This window comes from Centroberyx affinis, unplaced genomic scaffold, assembly GCF_046629955.1.
Source record: "Centroberyx affinis isolate AG114_WGS23_722 - 3 ecotype Tasmania unplaced genomic scaffold, CSIRO-AGI_Caff_v1 ptg003382l_1, whole genome shotgun sequence".
Lineage (NCBI taxonomy): Eukaryota > Metazoa > Chordata > Actinopteri > Beryciformes > Berycidae > Centroberyx > Centroberyx affinis.
This window is the reverse complement of record NW_027281370.1, coordinates 70,809-95,000: the sequence shown is the minus strand read 5'-3', so window position 1 is coordinate 95,000 and position 24,192 is coordinate 70,809. Positions and strand designations below refer to the sequence as shown.

The 24,192-nt window shown below is 40.9% G+C and overlaps 1 protein-coding gene across 1 annotated transcript in view; it reads left to right on the top strand.

The window, feature by feature from the left end:
- The first annotated feature begins 19,859 nt into the window (after positions 1–19,859).
- LOC139660779 (dmX-like protein 1) overlaps positions 19,860–24,192 on the top strand; it is a 55,160-nt gene continuing 50,827 nt past the window's right edge. The window contains exons 1-2 of the mRNA XM_071539010.1: positions 19,860–20,088; positions 21,037–21,162. Of these exons, the coding sequence (XP_071395111.1) occupies positions 20,002–20,088; positions 21,037–21,162 (213 nt within the window). The 5' untranslated portion in view covers positions 19,860–20,001. The remainder of the gene's footprint in view (positions 20,089–21,036; positions 21,163–24,192) is intronic.

Genomic DNA, 24,192 nt, shown 5'->3' with positions numbered 1-24,192 from the left:
TTGCCTTCCCAGTTTGACTCCATGGTAAATTTACAATTCACAGGTTCTCTCTCTCTCTCTCTCTGTCATCAATACCAATTTGTCAGGTATATAGCCTAACTAAAATCCTGCCACATCACATCAAGCAAAGTATTTGTAAATTTACATACAAACACAGAAACAAACAGGCATGAGCACACATTACCATATAGACACACACACACACTAGTGCTGGCATCTGAATTACATCATATGGATGGCTGTGCTCCAGAGGGACGTAGTTAACGTGTGTGAAGCTTTGCTTAGCGTGACTTACCATTATATAATGACAAGCCACCTGTGAAAGCAGTAGCGTAGGCTATGTGTACCGGTATATGTGTGCTTGCGTGTGTGTGTGTGTGTGTGTGTGTGTGTGCGTAATTGTGTCCCTGAGTAGTCACTTGCCAGGCACTGTTGCTACTGTAACAGCTCAGTTATACTGTACTGCCTCTGCAGACCCATTACCAAACACAAGGCTGTTGTACTATAATGTAAACTAATTTGCTCAAGCCTGCTCATCCTTTCTTTACTCGTTTACTCATTTCATTTGCTGATTTACCATCATGTATTGTACAGTACTGTATACATGTAGGACAAAACATACAGTATGTTCACTCTATTGCTTCCCTCACAATCACTGGAGCAGATTGTAACTCTGAGTAGTTTGTTTTAAAAAATAGTTAAATTCAAATACAAACACGTCTTTCACAATGAATTGCAATGTGCTTGAAGTGCATTAATATATCATACAGCATGTCACATTATATAATGTACAGTAGGCTTGTTTGATTTCATTGTAATCCTGCGAGATGTGTTCCTATTTGCATAGACCTCCCATGTGAATGCAAGTGTACTGTGTGCTGTTGCCACAGGGGGGTCATTATGTAGTGATTCTATACACAAAACTCAGTGGGAAAAACATTTGAACTGATAACATCAATAGTCATGCAAATGCTGCAAAGCCTCTAACCAAAACAAATTACATCCAGTAGTAACCCTCCTCTACTTTATACCCTCTAACTCGCTCTTTACTATCTTTACTCTTTCTCTCTCACTCTCGCTCTCTCTCACGCACTTTGAAGTGGAAGCGTTGTTACGTGTGGGAGGCGAGCAGGGTATGATTCAGTGGGCTCAATAATGTCAGGATACACACCCGTTAGTTTGAACTCTGGAAATATGCTCATGTCAGAGCTTATCTTGCTGTGCAGATAAAGTTGTCTCGGGCGTATTAGGACTCTGCGTGTGAAGAGGAGGCAGTTGATATAGGGCAACCATCACATCCCCTTCTGGGACAGGCAGCAGGCGCACACCAACGGCTCATCGGGGACTCAGCTCAGCTCCTTGTCCGGGCCTTTGTCGTCTCCTGAATAGACTACTGCAGCTCTTACACCTGGCTGCCTCCCTGTGGGTCTTCTCCAGCCCCTGCAACTTGATCCAGAATACTGCTGGCTGTCTTGTTTTCAACCTTCCCGGTGTCACATACGTCCTCTGCTCACTTTGCTGGCTTCCAGTAATGGCCCACATCCAATTCACACCTTGGTGCTGGCCTGCAAAGATGCAAAAGGAGCTGCACCCTCCCACCTCCAGACAATGGCTTAGTACTTCAATCTCTGCAACAACCTGGCTATTTCCCTGCCTGACACTTCACCCTTCGCCTCCTCCTCCTTTCCCCAGTGATTTAAAAACTCTCAACACAGCCACTTTCATCTCTTCAGATAAGAGCATCAGCTAAATGCCTAAATTGCAATGTAGAATGTAAGCGATGGACACACAGTTGCCCATACTGTACCATGCATGCACATACTGCATACTGAACATATACGCACACACCCATATTTATAATGATATATGGCCATGCAAGCACACACACACACATACATGGTAGAGTTCAAGCACGCATGTTTGTGTATTCTAAATACACACTTACACACTTTCACAATAATCCAGTCCACACACACAAATCAATAACAACCCACACACAGACAATCTGAAAAGTGTCAGCATGGCTCATCCAGGTCTTGGCTCTCATGCTGCTTTTTGCTGTTTTGTTGTACCTGTAAATCACTATGTGGTTTAGGTGATAGGATGTCTAGTGGATGCTTGCTGAGCTGTGTGTTTTACAGCTGGACCGATGGAGCAGCATCATTTGTTAAAACTGCCACTGCTGCTGCTGCTGGAGTCCTAATGGTTGCTGTTCACCTGTGGATCATATAGACAGCTGAAGGAGCAACTCAGCCCATTTACAGAGGTAACCACCATGGTACTGCAGGAGTCCCATTGAATCTGTCCACTATCTGTCCTCTTTGCACTTCAGTGGCCACTGCAGCCTGTTTTTTTCCAAATGATATGAAGTGGAACAGAGTAAAAATCATCTAAAATCTAAAATGTGCAGCTCACTTACTACTGATTGCCAGACCTTTCCTTATGCCTTCTGACTTTTGAAAATAATTAGAATTTGATAAACAGCTACATCTTTGGGAGAAGCAACGCTGCAGTAACTGTTTACTTTTCCGTGCATTGCATGGAGTGAAAAGTAGGACTTCTACTAGTACTGCATTTGTAGACGTTATGGATAGAGACAATTATGGACTGTAGATAAACATTGTGCAGATACAGTATAAGATATATAGCCTTGAGTACTGAAGATACGCTAAATATAGAGTGCAGGACACCATGAAAAAAGAAAATACTTGCATAATATATTTAGTAATTTATTACCGACAGCAATGTACACATATGAATGAGACTGGCAATCAATAGTGTTAATAGTACCGATAATACCAATATTTTTAGACCAATAGCTGATATTTTTCATACAGAAAAATCCCAAGGATCCAGTGTTTCCATCGCACCTATTCAATAGAGGAAACTCTAGATATTATAGGATATTCCATAGTCACAGTACACAAAAGCAAAGAATGTAATAAAGTTTCAAAAGTTTTACCAGATCCTGAGCTGCATCCAGGAATAATTCTCTTATGTTTAATTCATGGAGTCTAAATTAAGATGAATGTGGCTATTCATAGTATGTTATGTACAGTCGACGGGTTAGTGTTGTGGAATCAAGCCTGCATTAGTGTTGAAAGCTTATCTCAATAATTATTGTTGGGGTGGAGCCCTGGTGCACCGGTGGGAGCTCAGTGAACCTGTAAAACATTGGACTTCTATGACTGCAACATTTGCATTCATAGCATTTACTGTGTTCTGCTGCCTCTTAATTGATATTCACTTGTGGATCATTCTGGTAACAGACAGAAAAGTGGAGATGATTAGGATGTAGTCTAATAACAGTACACCTACTGTGGGAAAATTGTCTAGGTACAATACGCTGTAGTCTGATAGATAACTATGAATGCATTATACTGTACTTTGTATTGTAGCAACAATGCTGCATTTTTCAGGACCCAAAGGTGGTTTGCAGGAAGATTAAAAAGGGGCCCCAAAGTATTCTGGAGAAATTGCTATCTAAAAGCACTGGCTGTGTGGTATTACCAAAGCCTTCCAAGTCCTTGTAATGTAAAGTGGGATGAATAAAATTCTGTAGGTTAAAAGCCCCAAAATAAATTAAAATTCCATTTACCCACCCAATGGCCTCATTTTTAGTCATGACAAAAATTGTTTTGAAAGTGTGGGACCCCAGGAAAAAACAAATTAAAAAAATAAAAACATTTGAAATCCTCTGCAATAAATTGCAGTAGACATACTGCCTACAGTAACACACACTTGTAGGAAATTAAAATGTACACCACAGAGCGCCATACTTAGACATGTTGCTGAACTGTCGACAGGTTTCCCAGCTGTAGCTTAGAGAGGCACTTAGGCATGATGCAGGAAAATTATACTTTTCATAAAATCATTTTTCACTCCAGAATGCTACTGTTTATCCATTTTGGAAAATCTGTACTTCCTGAAGTTCATCAAACAATATTATACAGATGATTCTTTAGAAATCTTTTTATTTGAAAGCATGGGTGTTAAAATAACAAAAAAATACACAGTGTTCCAAAGTCTACTTTCACGCTTTCATGGCAACAATCATTTTAACAGAAGGTGTCCCCCTTTTACAAACAGTTGGTAGACCTCAATTTGGAAAGATACTCTATTACATTAACTAAACCAAACTCCAATAACATTAGCTATATTAAACTATAAAATTTCAGGGAAAGAAAAATAATCTTTTCTAGCTGGAGCGCAATGATTAACCGAGCCCAGTGTAATGGTGCACACCGATAGAGATCAGCAGTCATAAAACAGGCTGGTGACATCATCCAGACCTGTCAGCAGGTTCGGTATTGGTGTCACAAATCTTGTTACTGACCAAAACATGCAAAAACTGCACAGATTTGGGGAATTAATGGCATGCATAGATATGCTATAATGTGTATTTGTGTGTGTGTGTGTGTGTGTGTGTGTGTGTGTGTGCATAGATATGACATCTCCCCTCATGAGATAACTGTCAAATACCTCAAAATCAAGAGCAGCATTCAACTGATCCTGGATGATAGTGTGTCAGTTTCTGCATAAAGGAAGGAATAAAAAAGAATAAATTGAGACACTGTCGTCCCTGAGCAGTTGAGTAATGATCTTGAGATTCGTGACAGTTATCTCATGCAGGGAGACGTCACTCACATATGCACGCCTATGCATGTACATGTGCGCATAGAAACACACATACACACACACACACACACTCACACGTATACATGCATGTGTTGGAGGAACTTGGCATGTATCATAATAAAAGCCTGTGGAGTGACAGTTGGATGCCCCAGTTATGCATTCAATGTTGTAAAGATCCCTCACCCAAGCCTGCATCGATGTAGCTTGTTACTGAAACGCACAAGCACACACATACACACACACACACACACACACACACGCACACACACACACAGGCTTGGCGGGGCTGCATTATAATGATTAGTAGACAATAGTAAGTCTTTCCTGTCTGACGGAAGAGAAGATTCATTCAGTGTCAACAGAAGAGGATTCACATTCTTTAGCACCATCTCACTGCCAAGCAACACTTTCACACCATTTTAATTGGTCTCCAAGAAAATTGTAGTCGACTGAGTCTGCTTTTCCCATCAACAGTGCCGTCTAATGCAGCAGTGCTGGTAGCAAAAGGTTTTGGGAAATTGATTTACATTCAGAGATGATTGAATAGATTTCTGTTAAACTTTTCAGCTTCATCTTTATTTTTTTAACAATACTCTTCTCACCTCCAGGTCAAAACGAGCTACTGTTTGTGTGTGTGTGTGTGTGTGTGTGCGTGAGTGTATTCCTTCCACAGAGCAGTATGATGTTTTATTATTCATTGCAGTTTGACCCGTCCTTGTTGGTTTTTACACTGCCCTACCCTATCGTTGCACACAGGCCACTAACAATTTCCTGCTTCACAATAAAATTTGACTTTCTAAGAATTTCTAATCGAACAGTTGTGCAGTTGACTCGTCCTCTCAGTTACAGTGAATATATCAGTGAACAGTGGTGGAAGAAGTACTGAGATATTTTACTTAAGTAAAAGTAGCAATACAACAATGTAAAGATACTCCATCTCAAGTAAAAGTCCTGCATTCAAAATCTTACTTAAGTAAAAGTACATAAGTATTGGCAGCAAAATGTACTTAGAGTATCAAAGTAAACGTACTCATTATGCAAACTGTCCCCATTTAGAGAGTTATATTTTTCATAAATTATTGGAATATTAATACTGATTTATTGACATACATGTACACGTAAGCAGCATTTTAAAGTTGTCAATGTGAAGCTAATCTTAACAATTTAGCTATACTTTTGGGTAGTCTAATCTATAACAATGCTATTTTATAGTTATTTTATAAAGATTATCAAATGTTTTAAATATAAAATATTGATCTGAAAAGTAACTAGTAACTATAGCTGTGAAATAAATGTAATGGAGTAAAAAGTACAATATTTCCCTCTAAAATGTAGTGGAGTATAAGTACAAAGTAGCATAAAATGGAAATACTCAGGTAAAGTACAAGTACCTCAAAATTGTACTTAAGTACAGTACTTGAGCAAATGTACTTAGTTACTTTCCAACACTGTCAGTGAATATGCTGTGCTATGATGTAAAGTAATCTCACTGCACCAACTGTATTTCTATCCCATCATCAGTAGCCTATGTAGTCGATGTTTGCCAAAAAAAATGTTAAAATTAAAAGCCTTTCCAGAGATGAGCTTGGCTGTGAGTGAAAGCCTGAGGCATCTACGTCAGCATATCAGATGATATGGGGCGGGTGACCTGTAATGGCAAAATGATGTAAAGCATGGCTGAGTAAGGTACTGTAAGCAAAATACTGTAAGACAGATCCACTCGAACACACACCCAGCCAGCTCCAGTCTCCTCTATGCATCCAGGTTTGCATGAAAGCAATGAATAAGTCAGCATTTCTGAATGATAGCTCTGTAACTAGGAGTGACAGTTAGAGAGCGTAGACTTTAGAATCTCAGATGGGACTGTGTGCCTGCGTGTGTGTGTGTGTGCCTGCGTGTGTGTGTGTGTGTGTGTGTGTGTGTGTGTGTGTGTGTGTGTGTCTGTGTCTGTGTCTGTGTTAGTGTCTGCCTGCCTGTGCATGTGTGGTTATGGTGCCCAACCCCCTTTTCTTCATCTACCTCACAAATGGACGTCATGCGGCTGATGAAGAGAGAAAGGGAGGGAGAGAGAGAGAGAGAGAGAGAGAGAGAGAGAGAGAGAGAGAGAGAGAGAGAGAGAGAGGGAGAGAGGTTGTTGACGTCAGTTGCAAATGGGCAATTGTACTGTATGGTGGACTGGGAATACAACTGAGGGTTCAAATACAGGAACAGGTACCCCCATCCTCATCCTGAAGATTTTGACGTCAGATTTCCAAGCATCTTTATTTCTAAACATGTAAATGAAATTACATGAGTGCATTATGAGCAATTTGTCATGCTGTAGGTCCCCTGAGAAATGTTAGCATTCTACTGCCATATATAATATGAAACTGCATGCTGTCAGGCTGCGTGCTATCGCTTCTTATGCTGACACTCCATGTGTTGGGCTGACATTTATTGGTCCCTGTCATTTTCCACTCCGGCAGTGCTATTCAAGGTATCAAATGTGACTCACCACAACTTTGTTTGTCCTTGCTGTGAGAGCAGGTGCAAAAATCCAATAGGCTTAAGAATGCATAGGACTCCAACAAATCAAAATTCTTCACAAGATCATATTCTTCTTGACATATTAATTGTATGTTATGTGCATGTCATCATTTACACTGATGAAGGCCTAGTGCAGGCTGAAACATTTGGACTTTATATAATAAAGTCCAAATGTAAATAAAGTCCAATAAAAAAGATTCAAGAAGAATTTTCATTTGTTGGAGTGCATGTCCTATGCATTCTTAAGCCTACTGGATTTTTGGACCTATATGCACCCAGCTGCATCCTAGCTGCGGTTCACCTGCGGGGTGAACCGCAGGCTCCATTCTCATGCCCAGTTCATCTCCAGTCCGACCCCTGCTGAACCTCGGCCCAAGACCAGACCAGAATAATCCTGGTCCCTGCTGAAGCTCAGCTGAACCCCAGCCAACGCCCCAACCAGCTCCTCAATTCTAGATCTCACCCCAGCCCCATCCCTAGCCCTTTTCTGTTTTCTGTCCCAATACCAGTTCCTGTTGCTTTATCAATATTAGTACCCCTATCCTCATCCCTATCCAGATCCAGATCCGGATCTGGACCCAAGGTCTCCATTCTCTCCCCCAACTCCAGCCTCGCTCCACCTGGGGGGTTAGATGTGGGTAAAGCAGCTGATTTAATGACATCTATGCACAGTCCCTACTGAATAAGTCATCCAGCCTCTGCTTACACACCCATAGTGCTCATCTATTTTTCAGTCCAATGCATTTGTCTATCTTTCTCTCCCCCTCTCTCCCTCTCTGTCTCTCCCTCTGTCTTTGTCTCTCTCTCTCCCTCTCTTGCTATCTCTCTCTCTGTCCCTCGCGGTGTAAAGGGTACAATGTTTTAAGCCCATTCAAGCTGCAGTCTGCTACATATTTTATCATCAGTGTTGTCTAGTGAGTCATTCACTCTTTCTTCTCAGTCTGCAGGGGTTGTTTCTATTCAATTATCTCATCCCTGTGGTTGTTTATGGCTGTTAGGAAGACATGGGGGGTGGATGGGTGGGGGGTGCATGTACCAGGAGGTGAGAAAAGCATTGGTTCCCTGTTATAGAATCTGTGCATTTGGACTTTGACCTTGAAGCATTATGGTATTTGCATCTACTGCAGGCCTTTATTCCTCGAGCACATTTGGATTCTTGCAGAGGACCCACACGTCGAAGAAGACTGTCAAAATTATCAGCTTCCCCTTTATTATCTCTTGATTGTGCATTGTGCAGTAGTTTCCATTCTGTTTTATCCACAGAGAAACAGTGAAAGCAATTTCATATACCATATATTGGGTGCTTCTCTATGGTGTCATTGGAGAATTAGTGCCATTATGATCAAGCCCTTTGCGTTCCCCCACAGACAGACCTTGGCTTTGAACTATTAAATGATTGATGGTTGAGATGAAAGTGAATGTAGGTCACCGTGGGTGAGGGTCGACAGAAGCAGCATAAATCAGACCGGGATAATAACCAGATATCATGGAGGATAATGGACCAACCAGCCCCATTACAGGTATATTCAACAGCCATAGCTCAACAATCTGTCTCCTTAGCCACTAAATGCTGGATTTTACTAGTTGTTGTCAACAGACAATGTGATGATGTAGGAAATTGAAATGCTTTGTGGTTTAAATCGGATATGAGGATATGATGTTTTAGCTCTCTATTTAGCAAGTAGTAAAATGATATCCACTTTGTGTAATAATGGGTCAATAATCTATTTTCTCCATTACTTGATTGATACTTCAATGTACTTGTTAACTCTATATAGACATCACTCTATATATACCTGAAACTTTAAGGCAACGCAGGAGATGGAACAGATTGCCGTAAGAGTTGCCTTTCATCCACAGCGTCTCAGACAGATTTGGTATCAGGTGTTTGTTTGAAAGAGATGTGTTCTGGACGTCTGCTCTCTGATCTCTGTTTAAATCATGCAAAAATGTTCCCGTCTCCTCATTAAGCAGGTTCACTCCACATTTCCACAGACAGGAGGAGGCGGCCAGACAAAGAATGATGCCAAGGCATCTGATGATGAAGAGACCTGAGCACAAACAACGTCAAAACACATCTAGGCAAATAGAGCACAAATACCTGTGAAGCCTTGGTGCTGAAAACTAGGAGAGACTGTGACATTCAAATCTGGTCATTAAGGTGCAAATAAGTAATTTGAAATTTGCTATTCAGTTTTGAGTGGGTTAGTTTAAGATAGAGCTTATGCTAAAATATTGAACCATCATGTTCAAATATTGAACCACATGCTGTTTAAAGCAAATGAAGTTTGCCCATTTTAAGGCAGCTATCATTTCTTACTAAGCTGGCTGAAACAATTCATTTTAAATTTGCATAATACAAAATATGAAGACATCAAACTGTCAATTCTATTGCTGACTTTAGACAACATCCATACATTATTCTACTATAGTACATTGTTGTGTATCATGAAATATTCATGATGACATAACATCTATATTGCATTACCACTTGCCCCAGATTTCAGCTGTGTTTTTGACACACATTAGGCTGTGCTCTCAGACACACCGTACACAACTGGTCCTCTCCTCTTTAGCTAAAAAACTTATTCGCCAGAGATTCTTTTCTGAAAGAATTTGGTTTAATCTCTTTGAGTCTGTGAAAGCAGCACTGGGTGGATCGTATCTCAGTTGCAATCTAGAGATCAGCCGCAGTCTCAACAAAAGGCCTGAGAAAGAAACAGGGGCCCCTGAGTTCTTCTCTGTGTCTGTGAGAGAGAAAATGAGGGGGGAAATAGAGAGTGATACAGGGTTAGCAAAAGAGCAAAAGGAGACGAATAAAAGGCAAAGAAAAAAAAGACAATTTGGAAACAGATGGGCTGCAAAAAAAGAAGAGAAAAACAGCGAGTCAGACAAGGAGAGAAAGAAAAAGGGTGAGGGCCACAAAGAGCTAAAGCTACAGAGTCAAGAGTAAAGGGCGAAGAGAGAGAAGAGAAAGTTCTGTTGTCAGCACAGAGAGGACGGCAGGTGATGGAAGGATAATGACAGAGGGGAGGAGCCTGCTTGACCCCTGTTGACCTCTTCCTGGATGCGGCTGCTGGGAAGCGTTGAAGGAAGTGGGTGCAGCAGCAGCGCTAATGTGATGGGATATCCTGCTGCCTGCCTGCTAACCCCTCTTCCTCAAACTGTGATGCATGTTCCCATCGTCCCACAGTCACCTCTGCGGGACGAGGCTGCGCTCGAGATGAACACAAACACGCTGAGATGGAAGGCACAGGCACCTCATGCTGTGACGCACACTCGTTTACATGCACGCGCGCACAGACGGATACATGTGCAGACGTACGGAAGCAGTCACACATGCTGACACAGCCACAAACACACACACAGACACACACACACACACTCACACCCATCTCCAGGTGACTCAACAACGTTCATAGCCAAGGACGCTTTCACTCAGGACACTGCACTACGCACAAAGCAAGGACAATGTTGAAATTGCAGTACAGAGGAGAAAGAGAAGGTGTATCAGACACAGAAAGTCTGCCGGAGATGGCAATAACAAAAACAATATTATCACGCAGTGCAGTGCAGCTGGTTTGGTTTACTGAGTGCAAGCAAAGCCCATTATCCCACTCAGTGCTGTTTTACACATTTATGTCGAAATGGAAGCTTATCATTTGATGAGTGTTTAAAGGTTACACATAATTACCCTGAGATGAGACCATTTATCATTTTGTGATTATTGAAGCCAAATGGTAAATGGCTATTCCCTTCAAAAGAACAGTTGTTTTATTTGTCATTATGCGTCATTATGGTTTACTACTCATGTCCCTGTCTGCCAGACAAAGTTCAGCACTTTGCGGGTATTTTCTCTTGTGGAAAAGCTGCCTTGCCTTGCCTTGCCTTCACCCCCCCGAAACATCAAAGCAGGGCCACACTGGAACTTCAAGCCTATTTTGGCATTGCCCTCCTACCTCCAGATCCAGTAATTACAGCTCATACAAGACATCAACATTATTACTCGTCAAGCCACAGTATAATAACACCACAAAGCACTTCAAAGACACATCTCACATTTCAAGGGGAAAATAAAAAGTCATGGATTATGCATTAGGAAGGACTGATTCAACCTTCCAAAGCAGCTGGGGCACAGTTCATGTTATCTGGAGCGAGACCCAAACTTGATAATGAAGATTTATGTTAATGTAATTTGATATAAATTTTAAATAATTTTACAACTAAGCAGGCCAGTGGTTGTGGGTAGACTCCTTGAAAAAATTCTCCAGCCTTTATTTTGCATTTTCAATGTGGTGCCTATTTTGCATCTAACAATAGGATTATGCAGCAGCCAAGTGTCAGTTTAGTCAATGAGGTTGAATTGCAGTACCTCCATGGTTTGGAGCGCCTCACTACCCAAGACTTTTTCATGTTTCAATACTGCCCTCTTGTGTCTCATGTTTAATATGCAAAAATAATTTCAAATTTTCAATTCTTTGTTTACCATGGAGTTGCATCGAAAATATAAACAAGTAGCATGCCAAGATACAGAGGCATTAGGGGCAAAGGAAGCTGATGAACATAAAGAATAAAGTGATTTACCGATGTTGCTTTAATCAAAAAAAAAAAAAAAAGTTTATCGCACAATAGATGGATATGTTTCAATTTCACAGGATCAAGAGACCGAGTCTTCTTTCATCTTCATAATGAATATTCCTTTTTTAAACTTTTGTTGTTAGTAGTTTTGTTATATTTGTTATTTGTTTCTTTAGACACAGACATACAGTATATCAGTGTTAAATGTAAAATATACAACTTGCAGCAGAGGCTGTCAATGATATCATGACAGAAAAATTAGCTGCCCACCCAAAACTAACACTCACCCTAAAACTTTACATTAAGAATACCAAAGGTCATCAAAGATATGTATTCTACACTGTGTGCCTTTCAAGGTCATAGCCTATTGATTTAAATACCAGGTTGATTGTTTGCGCCCACTTCCTCCAGCTCCATTGTATGATGCAGGTTCTGAGGGATGCTGCCAAATATATTTGGGACCCAGTACAGAGATGGACAAATATTTTTAGGGCTTCTTTTAACTTTTAGCTCTCTGCTCACACCATCATTCTGGCAGTGAAATACTGGGTTCGGCTGAAAACTCATTATCTGTCGTCATGCAGATCATATTGCATTTTATTATCAGTAAACTTCACAATACTGTGGGCTGTTAAAAAATATCTGCCAAATAGCACTTCACTATTCAACTATTCGCAGCTTTCATTCTCTATTCAAGATGAATACAGTTCTTTACAGTTTCAGTTGAGAGAGCGTAGTACAAAGTCATTTTTTTCGTTCTTTTTTTCAGAAGCCTGCCTCTTGCTCTTGCTAACAAAGAACCAGGCACTCCTACAAACTTAGAGAATATATTGACAACAAGATCCCTTACAGAACGCCTGACGCATCACGCTCGGGTTAGAGTGTAAAGTATCCTCTCTTATTTTCTTTGTGAATGTTATTCAAAGCCCAACCAACTGGTGGAAAACAAAGAGACGGTAACGCAAGATGGTGTGACATGTTTACACTGGGATGGATGGAATCTGTGTGTGTGTGTGTGTGTGTGCGTGTGTATGTATTTTTATATGTACATAAATTTAAACTGCATGGATACAATATTCATATGTGTGTGTGTCAATAGATACCGTATTCATTCATGAGTGTGCCAATACTAAAAAGCAATGTAATATTTAGCACAGTTATAGTATGAGGCTGCATCTTTAATAACGTTGTGACCTACTTCCCGAAGAGGGAAGTCAACAGTTTCACCATCACCGCCATCCGACTGCCATGGCAAAGAATGTCGCCAGCCCTCCCTAATGTCAGTGACATGTCAGCCATTTTAATTATTCATGGGGAGAGTGTCTGTCCCATTTATCTCCACACCCTTTAATTGAGCTTGAAGTGCCCCCCCGCCCCCCCCTACTTCATCAGTGTTTTGCCCACTACAGTAGAGGGCAAGCAGAATGTCAGGAAACACAGGATTTATATGGAGGCTGTTGACTGAAGATCACACCACACACACTAGAACGTACACACAAGCAAATGTATAAAAATGTAATAGAAATCGAATGTTCTGTGCTTAATAAATGTGATTTTGCAATGCAGTGAAGGAATTTTACTATGTTGTAGCAATCTTTCAGCTAATTTGATACTATAATTTACAAGGATAATTTTGACCAAGGTATTTGTAGTGTGAAAATTTGACACTGGCTCATGTCTAACTCATACACAGAGAAAGGCACATGCACAAACACCACAACATGAACATCCTTCAGCAGATGAACAGATCAGAACAGGGATGCTGGTCCAGCTAGACCCTAGGCCCTTTGAACTGGTCTCAGCAAACTGGAGTCCAGTGTGTTGAACAACAGTGACATCATGTGGCTATTCAGGCTAGCTGAACCCAGAGGTTTATTGTAAAAACAGTGTGGCAGTGGATGCAAGGACTTCAAACACCTCCTACCTCACCTCAGTCTCTCATCTCACAGTCTCAGAAAACTGCACTGATGTTTACTGTTGCAGTCGGAGATTCTCAGACATGAATATAGAGCAAGGCCGTCTGAGATTAATTTTTAAAAACAAAAAAAAAATTGAATTTATTTCTTCAACACTAGAAAGGCCAAAGACCCAAACTGCTGGGCATTGAGATTTAAACATTTAATTTATCCAGCACTGAAAATGGAATAATCTCACCTGTCGATGAATTTACATCCATATTTTGATCAATTAACCAAACGCCCTGGAATTTTATTATTTAATAGTTCATGAAATATAACAATACCGAGTGACTTTCCATCTTACAGCACAAGCATGCAGAGATGGCATATAAATATGGAAACTGTCCTTCCCTCATCAAATAAATAACAATTATTTGGTTTTGCTTTTATTTAGAACGAGAATACATCAAAATACAAATTCACAATACAATAAAATAAATACATGACACAAACAGTTCCCCCATAAGAAATTAAGAGTGGAATACCCTGTTTTCTGCATTATTTTTCGATAAAGTGGACAAGCAGTTACTGTACATCCATTATGACATACTGCAGTGGATATGGTGGAGCGTCATTTATATAAAACCAGGTTACTTTGCAAACCTGCAAAGCCCGTCTGAATCCAGTATTCCCAGATCATTTCATGTTTCAACGAGCAGGAGTTTGAGCTGGGAGGTGTTTGAGTAAGCAACATTTCCTGAGCCTCAAGGGTCCAACAAAAATCAATAGATCATGGCTCATATAGCTTACATAGTAACATACTAGTACATACAGGTACATAATAAAAGGACAGCAGGACCTTACATATAGTGCTGAAGAATAGTGGGAGACATACAAAAGGCAGTAGGCTATGCATAGCACCATATATTCAAGCATACAATCACAGTAAGTCAGGAAGCAAGGCGCACAGCATGGTGGCAGCTGTGGAAGAGGTGCTTTGAGTGTCCTAAAGTGCACCAAGTGGTTGTTAACGTATGAATCAGATCATCAGTATTACAGAATATGGACACATGTAGTTCCTGGGCTTGCAAAGTGGCATACTGTACATAGACTAAAGTCGCCTAACGTTGTGCAAACATCGCCAGTGTTACGAGACTGTGCAAATAATGGTTGGGTGATAAGAAATTGTATGAAAGTATATATAATAGGTGTGCAAACAGTGCTATAGGGCAAGGAGGAGTCCTGTGTGGGGATTTGTCCTGGAGTTTTGCATGATAACTGTGATGGTAACTACCAGACAGAAAATATTTGGAACAGTCCACACTGTCCTTTTCTCCACTCTGTGTCATATACAGTAGCTCCTTTATGGAAGGCAGCTGACAGACAAACAGCTGCTCAGCAGTACTAACAACACAACACAGCTTGTGCTACAGGAAGAGCTGAACCCAACTGTGATGGAGGATGAGGGAATGTGTCCTGTTATTGAACTGTCAAATTAGACCAGAATTTGCTGTGAGATATTGAACTTCTTCAGTTGCTGCCAGAGGAACCTCCTCTGTTGTCCTGTCTTCATTAAGCAGGAGATGTTCATAGATGAGCCATCGATTAAGACTGATGAGCAGTGAGCTTCCCCCAGAAGTGAATTCACATCTGCACAGTGTTTGAGTGTGTTCAGTTCAAGGTTGTTTGGCGTGGTTGAAAGTAACTAAGTACTTTACTCTAGTACTGTACTTAAGTACAATTTTGAGGTACTTGTACTTTACTTGAGTATTTCCATTTTATGCTACTTTGTACTTATACTCCACTACAGTTTAGAGGGAAATATTGTACTTTTTACTCCATTATATTTATTTCACAGCTATAGTTACTAGTTACTTTTCAGATCATATTTTATATTTAAAACATTTGATCATCTTTATAAAATAACTATAAAATAGCATTGTTATAGATTAGACTACCCAAAAGTATAGCTAAATTGTTAAGATTAGCTTCACGTTGACAACTTTAAAATGCTGCTTACGTGTACATGTATGTCAATAAATCAGTATTAATATTCCAATAATTATGAAAAATATAACTCTCTAAATGGGACAGTTGTATAATGAGTACGTTTACTTTGATACTATAAGTACATTTTGCTGCCAATACTTATGTACTTTTACTTAAGTAAGATTTTGAATGCAGAACTTTTACTTGTAATGGAGTATCTTTACATTGTTGTATTGCTACTTTTACTTAAGTAAAAGATCTCAGTACTTATTCCACCACTGGTTGTTTGGCAGGACATCTTGATGTGACACAGTCCACCTCTCCTCCAACCTGAGGGCGGGTTAAATAACTGAGGATGATGACAAATCTATGCAGAAGTAAAAGCTACTTAATAAAGTAAAGGTACTTTATTTCGTGGCAGTTTTAGGACTTGTGATTTACAGTAAAATAATCTGTTATAATTTCGCTTTTCGACATGTCCTCCTTCACATAGCCTACTGTAAACACAGTTCAACACATCTTCTTCTACTTGTGGCCACGAAGCAGCTTCACTGCTGATGATCTGTGTGTGATGACGTTACTGACCTTGAGTGGTGATCATGGCCCTTCAGACGCTGCAAAATTTACATTAACAACCACTGGAAACCTCTGCATGTGACAACCTCTGCATGTGACAACTGCCTGCATAGATACGATACAATGAAAGTATGCAATTAATCTGTCTGCTGCCTACCACAAAACACTGCTGCTGACTAGTAGCTTGCTCGATTTGCTGTCATAAACTACACTGACCACAATGCATTGCACCTAAACAGTCATCATCGTGACACATCTTCAACATTAAGGAGAAGCTTCCTCTTAGGATGCCTTATATTTGACAACTTTGGGAGAGATATTGGCTCCTTCTTATGGGTTGCATTTTGAGTAGTAGCTACTGTATATTTGTCTTGGCAAGCAGCCTGAATGTGTGTCATGTAACTAATGCTCAGCCCTCTCTAGCTAGCCTTGTAGCTTAGCTAAGGTCGCTAGCTAGCGAGCTTCTCAAGCTATTGCGTGCTAACGCTAGCTAGCTGAAGAGATTGCAACTGTAACGTCAGGTACATTCATCAAAGGGAGCAGCAAAAGATCAGGTTAACCGTTAACGTTACACCAACGGGGCATGGTTACAAACTAACAGTACAAGTGAGTAGCTAATACTTGCGTATAACATTGGTCAGCGTTTAACGTACGTGTTACGATGTTTGTTATATTTTGTGCTGCAGATGGTTGGCTAAACTTGACAGCTAAGTTAGCTTCATGATTCGGGCTTGAACCCACACTTTTAACAGATATATTGACAGCATGCTTAAAGTGATTTATGGAGACACTTCAGTAATGGTACTACTGTTTATCTGAACGGCTGACATAGCGTCAGTCAGTTGTGTTGTCATTCTTTTTCATAATGTGTTGGTGTGGAGCGTTATCACGTGAGTTGCCACACGGAACATAACCTCAATTTCATCCAGTTATAAAATACTGCTGCACCGTGTGTTAGCCATCAAAGTAGGCCTGTGACAGCCTGTGACATCTGAGAGTTTGTTTTTCACTTGGAAAAAGTAGAGAATTTGTGATGTGAAGTGACTAAAATGTCATATCATCGATTCTTAGTCTTGCTGACATCCACGCCGACTTTGTGTAACTTGCGCCCAATACATTCTATCAACCGGCAGTTTCAAAGATCTGCCTTGCCTGACATGTAGGGCAGCTAACTCGTTTGCTTAGTAATAAAGCATTCCAGACTTGCGTAGCTAGCTTTGTGATAGAGATTTAGCTCATTTACTCTGTGGGTCAGCTAGCTTGATTAGCCCGGTCCTGCCTGTGTCTGCAAGACAGTTTTGTGTCAAAGCCTCTAGCTGCCGGGACAAGTGGAATGACCGGGTTTGCATTGACATGACCTGACCTACACCCCATTTAAATAAAAGGCTTTTGTAAACTATTGTAGTTGCTTGGTGCTAGTTTACAGATATGGAATATATTCTCTAGCATTTCTAAAAGGATAGCTCTGGTGTTGTCTTTCCGCCTACCCAAATAACTAATCCCATCCAGTGCCTCTGTAGACATTTTTGTTTAAATTGACTTGTCTCATAGTCCCAACGCCGTAAGCATGCATCTAAAACACTTTTTAGTGACAACTTTTCATCTGCTTAAGTTATTCATTACTGTGACAATCTTTCTGTGTACTGTCTGTGTGTCAAATACTTAACGTAACATGTTTTCAGACGTGACCCAAATTGCACTTTAAATGTTGTTACAATATTTTGCCAATTCCACCTGGGCTACACACAGAAGCTGATCCCAGGTCAACCTGCTGGCAGGGGTGCTGCTATTCTTGGCCCTCTGACAGGACGGACCACTACCTGATGCATACTGTACTTTAGTACAGTATCACCTTGCCTGTCTGAGGGCCTCCTCTTGCTTTGGGCCCCCTGAAAGTATCCCCCCGCCCACATACACCCCAACCCCCCTCACCAAAACACCCTCAAGCAGAAAACTCTTGATGATAAACCCCCTTGTGGGGAAACAGGCCAGCAAGATAAGATTATTATTCTTGTTTGCAGTGGGTCCTCTCTTGACAGTAGTACTAGTATGTTTTCATGAGTCTGGGTCCCATGGTGAGACTAAATTCATGTAGTTTTAGACTGTGGCAGAAAAGGTTTAAGAAAACTTGATGTACCGTATACAGTGCTTAATTTGTGCCAGATCCTGCCGGAACAAGATCCAGCACCTCACGGTTTTGGACTACCTGCATTCCAGTACCTATTTGCGTGGACCCGGCACCTGTGGTGGCATGAAACGTTTTTTGTTGTTGTTTTTTTGTCTGCCATGTAATAATCCCAATAGTTGACTCTTCTTTCCTTTCCCCTCCCTTCCAAAAACCGAATTGGCTCATTTCCATATCAAGACAGGTGATTACCCTATTAGAAAGTAGCAACAAGCGCATAGTAATCATGTCACATGAGTGAGCTGCTCTGCAGAGTGTGTTATGGTAAACTTCAGACAGCGTCATGACTAAAAGTTGAATTTGCTGTCCTTTATAGTATGTCCGCTGTGTGGACTATTTTGGAAAATTTTTGTAAAGGTAAGCATGATGTTTTTTGTTTGTAAACGTGTTAGCATATTCTGTAATTCTGTTAGGTCTCTGCTGGGACAATAACATCTAAATTCATATTTGCATAGATGACTGCGAAACAGAAATTATTTGGAGTGCGGACCTGTAAGTCCCACAGTTAAATATGTGGGCAATTGCGCATGTTATGTTGAGTGTCCAGAAATAATTGGTAATAACATGAGAATTGGTTGAGTGAAGGGCTGTAAGCCTCACATCAATGTGGGAATTTTAAAACCAGCGCGGTCCAGCTGAGTGTCGCATTTAGGCCGACTTCTAGCTGCATGGCATGACCATGACACGTTTTACTGCTGTAATTTCATTCTTCGCTGACATTGTTTCCTACATTCAAAATAGATATCCTATGAAAGTATTTGTATTGAATATTGATGCGTAACTACTCAAGCCAGAATTTGTCTGGTAAATGAGGTTGAAGCCATTGCAGTTTCCTTGTGTTTATGTATGATTAGGATGTCTCACAGCCAAGTAGCCTATGTGGGCATTTCTATGTTGTGCACAGCGCAGTTATATCTTTAGTCCACTACTTGAAGGGCAGGTTTGTAAAAACTCATCGGTTTGGACAAAATGAGCATTATTAAGCCTATGCAATAATCAAATATTGATATAGGTCCCCAGTAGTCGGAGCTCTAAGGTCATATAGTCAGTCATTTAGTAATGTTCAGGTTGTTAGGTCTACAGTAAGCTGTATGGCTGTACTGAGCACCACCGTGCCTCCAATGCGCTTGTTGTCTTGATATGCTCCTGAACCTTTTCCCTCCACACCGACTCACGGGAACACCGACCCCTTGGTGTTCCGGGACCTCATCATTTACAAATTAAGCATTGACCGTATATTCAGGGTCTGATATATTGTACCATAGAGACACTGTGCAGATGAACTGTTTCCTCCTTGATTACATTGCTAGTGTTGAGTGTTAAATCAATTTACAGTCAATATCCAGCAGTCAGTAATATGCTTTGTTAATGTCAGTGCTCTGGGCTTGACGATTACTGATCCAAAACACTCTCTCTGTTTAGATCTCACTGTTTTTATCTCTCCCTGCCTCTCTCTCTCTCCCTACCAGGACGTCTGTGGAGATACTGTAGTGAAATTACAAGCTACAGGCCAGGATGAACACGTCCTTACACTGGTTTCCCATGAATCTCACCTGGACCAGGAGTGTGTTGTGAGGGAAAGACAACACAAGGGGACTATAAACAGGAACCATGAATCTCCATCAGGTCCTCACAGGGGCTGTCAACCCTGGAGACAATTGTTTCTCTGTAGGGAGTGTCAACAATGTGCCATTCACGGTAAGATATTTCAGGCTCTGGAAGTATTTCCCTCCCAGCCATTCAGCGGCATTTGTAACTCTAGCCCTTAGTCTTCTGGCCTAAATAGAGAATAAAACTTACATTGGTGTTGTTGAGGAGCGCTCAATTCTCCCTGACCTGAAGTGTAGTAAGCCGTGTTAGCAGTATTACTGGGTAGAGCATGGACTAACACTGCCAGGGTCAGGGGATTGATTGCCACTGGGGCTACCCAAGCTAAAAAAAAATATATGCACAATATATGCAGTCAGGGTATTGCAAAGCATTTAGATAAAGGCATTTACCAAATGGCACATGCATATTATATGTTAGCTTCGTCAGATGTCGCAGTTAAGTAGTGCTAATCTCAAAGTACCTTAGAATTTAGCCTATATGTTATCATCCCGTTATGTTACCGCTATGTTATTGAGATCAGACACTTGGCTCCTGGTGCAAGATCACTATCCCCACTGCAGGAAGTTTCATGGTTAGGGAGCTAGATTTTAGGATTGTGCTGCATGACTGGAATATAAAGATAGTATCTGTGACTGCCTTTGCACACTGGGATCTAATAGCAAACTGAATCTGATACTCCTCCTATGGAGTCTGTCACTGAGTGGATCAATAACAGAACTATTTCTGCCCCTCCGTCCTCTTGTGAAGGAGGCAAAGGATAGATGTCGATGTCTGTGGATAGTCACAGTGAATCGCAGCTCATATGAGGATCTCCTCCCAAGAGCCACGGAAATTGAGCGTAGAATATCAGTCTTATCTGCTTGTACTCCACAGCTATCATATGATGGCATGTCTGATGCTGTGACACTGGCCGCAGGGCACTCATAAGTTTTAATTCCGGTTCAAGTGACCCTTCATGCAGTTCTCTCTGGATGGGTTTGAGTGTCCTCCTCATCTCTGTCCTTCTTTCCCCTCTCTCCTTTTCTCATGTGACAGGCTTACGCGTCTGGCTGTGACGTGGTGATTTTGGGCAGTGACTTTGAGCGTCTGCAGATCATCCCAGGGGCCAAGCATGGCAACATCCAGGTGGGCTGTGTGGACTGCTCCCTACAGGGAGGACAGGTAAGAGCAATGGAGCGGCGGTCTGTCCTATTGGATCTACAGGTTGATGTGTTGTGCATTGTATGTACGTGTAACATTAGTTGAAATCCCCCTCATTTATTTTGTTGCATATTATTCCTTCCCCCTGTGCTCCATGATTCCTGCTTCTCCACTGCATAATTTCTGATAAAGCAGAAATTCCATAAAATTATTTTCAAACACAAGAACAATGCAGTATGGATGGAAGGTAATCTCATTACCCATATTTATCAAACTTCTCAGAGTAAGACTGCTGAGCTGCACTTAGCGCTAGACAATTAATTGAAAAAAAAAAAAAGAAAATTGCAATGTAAACTACTTAAGAGTGGTGGCTGCTTAAATTGGACTCTAAAACATGGTAATCTGCTGCAGCCAATTTCTGGCAAATACATTAAATTGCACAATGTAAAAAAAACTTTTATTGTATTCAAACAGAGCAAAAAATGTTTCTTGTTTGCTGAAAAATCTAAAATATTGAAAAATCTGTTTCTGTATATTGTATTGCAATTTATATCACAATTGCAATATTCAGCAAGATAATTGCAATATGATTATTCGTCAATATTGTGCAGCACTATCTACAGTGGAAGCCAAATCCCCTATCCTAGTCAGCACTATAGCTCCTGCATCACATCGCTAGCTTGTCTGGGAAGCTAAGCAGGTCTGGCTGTGGTTAGTCCTTGGATGGGAGACCACCTGGTGCTGGAAGTGGTGTTGGAGGACTAGTAGGAGGTGCTCTTCCCTCTGGTCTCATGAATAATATCCCCACTGCCCCAGGGCAGAGACAGGGACTCTGTCCTGTGAGTGAGCACCGTCCTTCGGATGAGATGTTAAAACAAGGTCCTAACTCTGTGGTCAATAAAGATCCCATCGGCACTCATCGCAAGAGTAGGGGTGTAACCCCGGTGCCCTGGCAAAATTCCCAAAAAACAGGCCTTCCTTCCATCATGGCCACCTAATCATCCCTCGTTACCTAATTGGCTCTTTCAGTCCTCTACTCTCCACTGAGATAGCTGATGTGTGGTGAGCGTTCTGGCGCAAAAACTGGCTGCCGTGCATCACCCAGGTGGGTGCTACACCCCCAACCCCCGAAATGTGACGCTTTTTGAGTACTTAGAAAAGCGCTATATAAATGTAATCAGTTATTATTATTATTATTATTATTATTATTATTATTACTGCAGTATTCACTAAACAGTTCCTCTTAGTTACTGAGCAACAATGCTGCAGTCAAACAGAAAGTGGGACTTCCTGAATTGCTACATCTGCATCATCATTCTGACCATTTCAGTCACAGTGATATGAAAGGCAGAAGTGATCACTGCCAGGCTATCATTGTAGTCTAGCATTAATTCTTAACTGGGGGTGGTGGTAGCCTTGTTAAAACAGCAGGCATGCCTGATTTAATGGATATTAAAAAATAAAGTCACCCAATCAGCTACCACTCCCATCATGTGATGCTTTAATCTGATTCAGTTGAGACAGGGCTAACCTCACATGCCTTTAGCAGTATTTGGTTAAGCATGCTCTATTGGTATGCTCGCTAACTCCAACTCATTTCCCCACTTCACATCGTGTTATTTACCATGCTGTGAGTTTACACAGCGCTATTTACCTTATATTCCCTGTGCTCATATTGTCACCTTTTTAGCACATAATATGATTGTTGTCAGGCATTAAAGGCCCAGTGCAATGAAAACTCGAATGTGTATGTGGTAAATCATTCAATGCTTGAAACATTTCCGTAAACAAATGAGACCATTGTCGAGAAGGGTGGGAGCATCTACCAGCCTCTACACTTAATTTTACACTGCGTGCCACCGGGAAGTCTGCTGGATTGCTTTACGACGCAGAACAGGAATTGTTTTATATTGCAAGTAATACACAACTAAATTCCAGTGCATAGTTTCAACTCTACGTTACCACGCTTACCTAATGGAATGCATATTCACTGTTATCAAGGCCTGATATCGACTCTTATTCCTCTTCTTGCTCTTCAAAACAAATGCACGCAGAGTGCCGCCAGGGAGGGGGGACAAGTTGCAACATCCTCTTTGCGACAGAAAGCAGCAGGGTTTATAGGAAATGTGGCATTTGAGAAGCACAAAATGCTTGTGTCACAGTGACACCTTTAACAAAGGGCATGTTTATGTAAAGTTACTCAAATTATTATTACTTCAGTCTTGTGGACATTTGATTAACACCCTCCTGGTCAAAGTTCTGTCAAATAATCAAAGATTTTAATGAATGTTCTCATTGGTTGACCGCATGCATCATAGTTAATGAGATAGGGTGTAGTCTGTCAGACAGTTGGCGGGGACAGTGTGCATGAAAGAGAGGAGAAAGGCAAGTCAGAGGTGCTTTGGTGGCTGGTGAGAGCAGTGTTGGCAGGTGTTCAATGATGAGAATGTGGTTATTTGCAATTTCTGATTTCTCCCCTTATCTTGAACAGGGATTTTGACTACTGATGTTATAGCAAGATTTTCCTGACTAAATCAAAATAATTTAACTGGATCTTTAAGATGTGAGTTGGGCCTATCTCTGTCACCTCATATGATCCCAAAAGCTCAGATGGATTTTTATGAAAGATAGACCAAAGTACAATAACCATCATAACCTGAGAAAAAGAGATTTAATCTTTTTATTGCCACTCTCAAAGTAGGCCCATGCTGACATGATAACTTGCTTGGACAAGATCTATATTGTTAGTTGTTTTACTGGATAAATAGGTTACATTTTGGCCTGCATTGGAATGTGATGAAGCTTGAACAACTGCATTTCTTTGACTGTCAAGCCTGAACAAATGGACTACAAGATCTCCAGGCCAGGCTGTATTAGAACGATGTGGAAAGACACCAGTCAACCAAAGTGGAAAACGAGCATATGTATTCTGCATTTTCTTCTCCTTAACAAGAAAAAAAAAAACTAGTTTCTGGAAAAAAGAGTGTAGTTTCCTGATGTATCATTGTGCCATGAGCCATTGTCTGTCTGCAGTAGAGTGTGTGTGTGTGT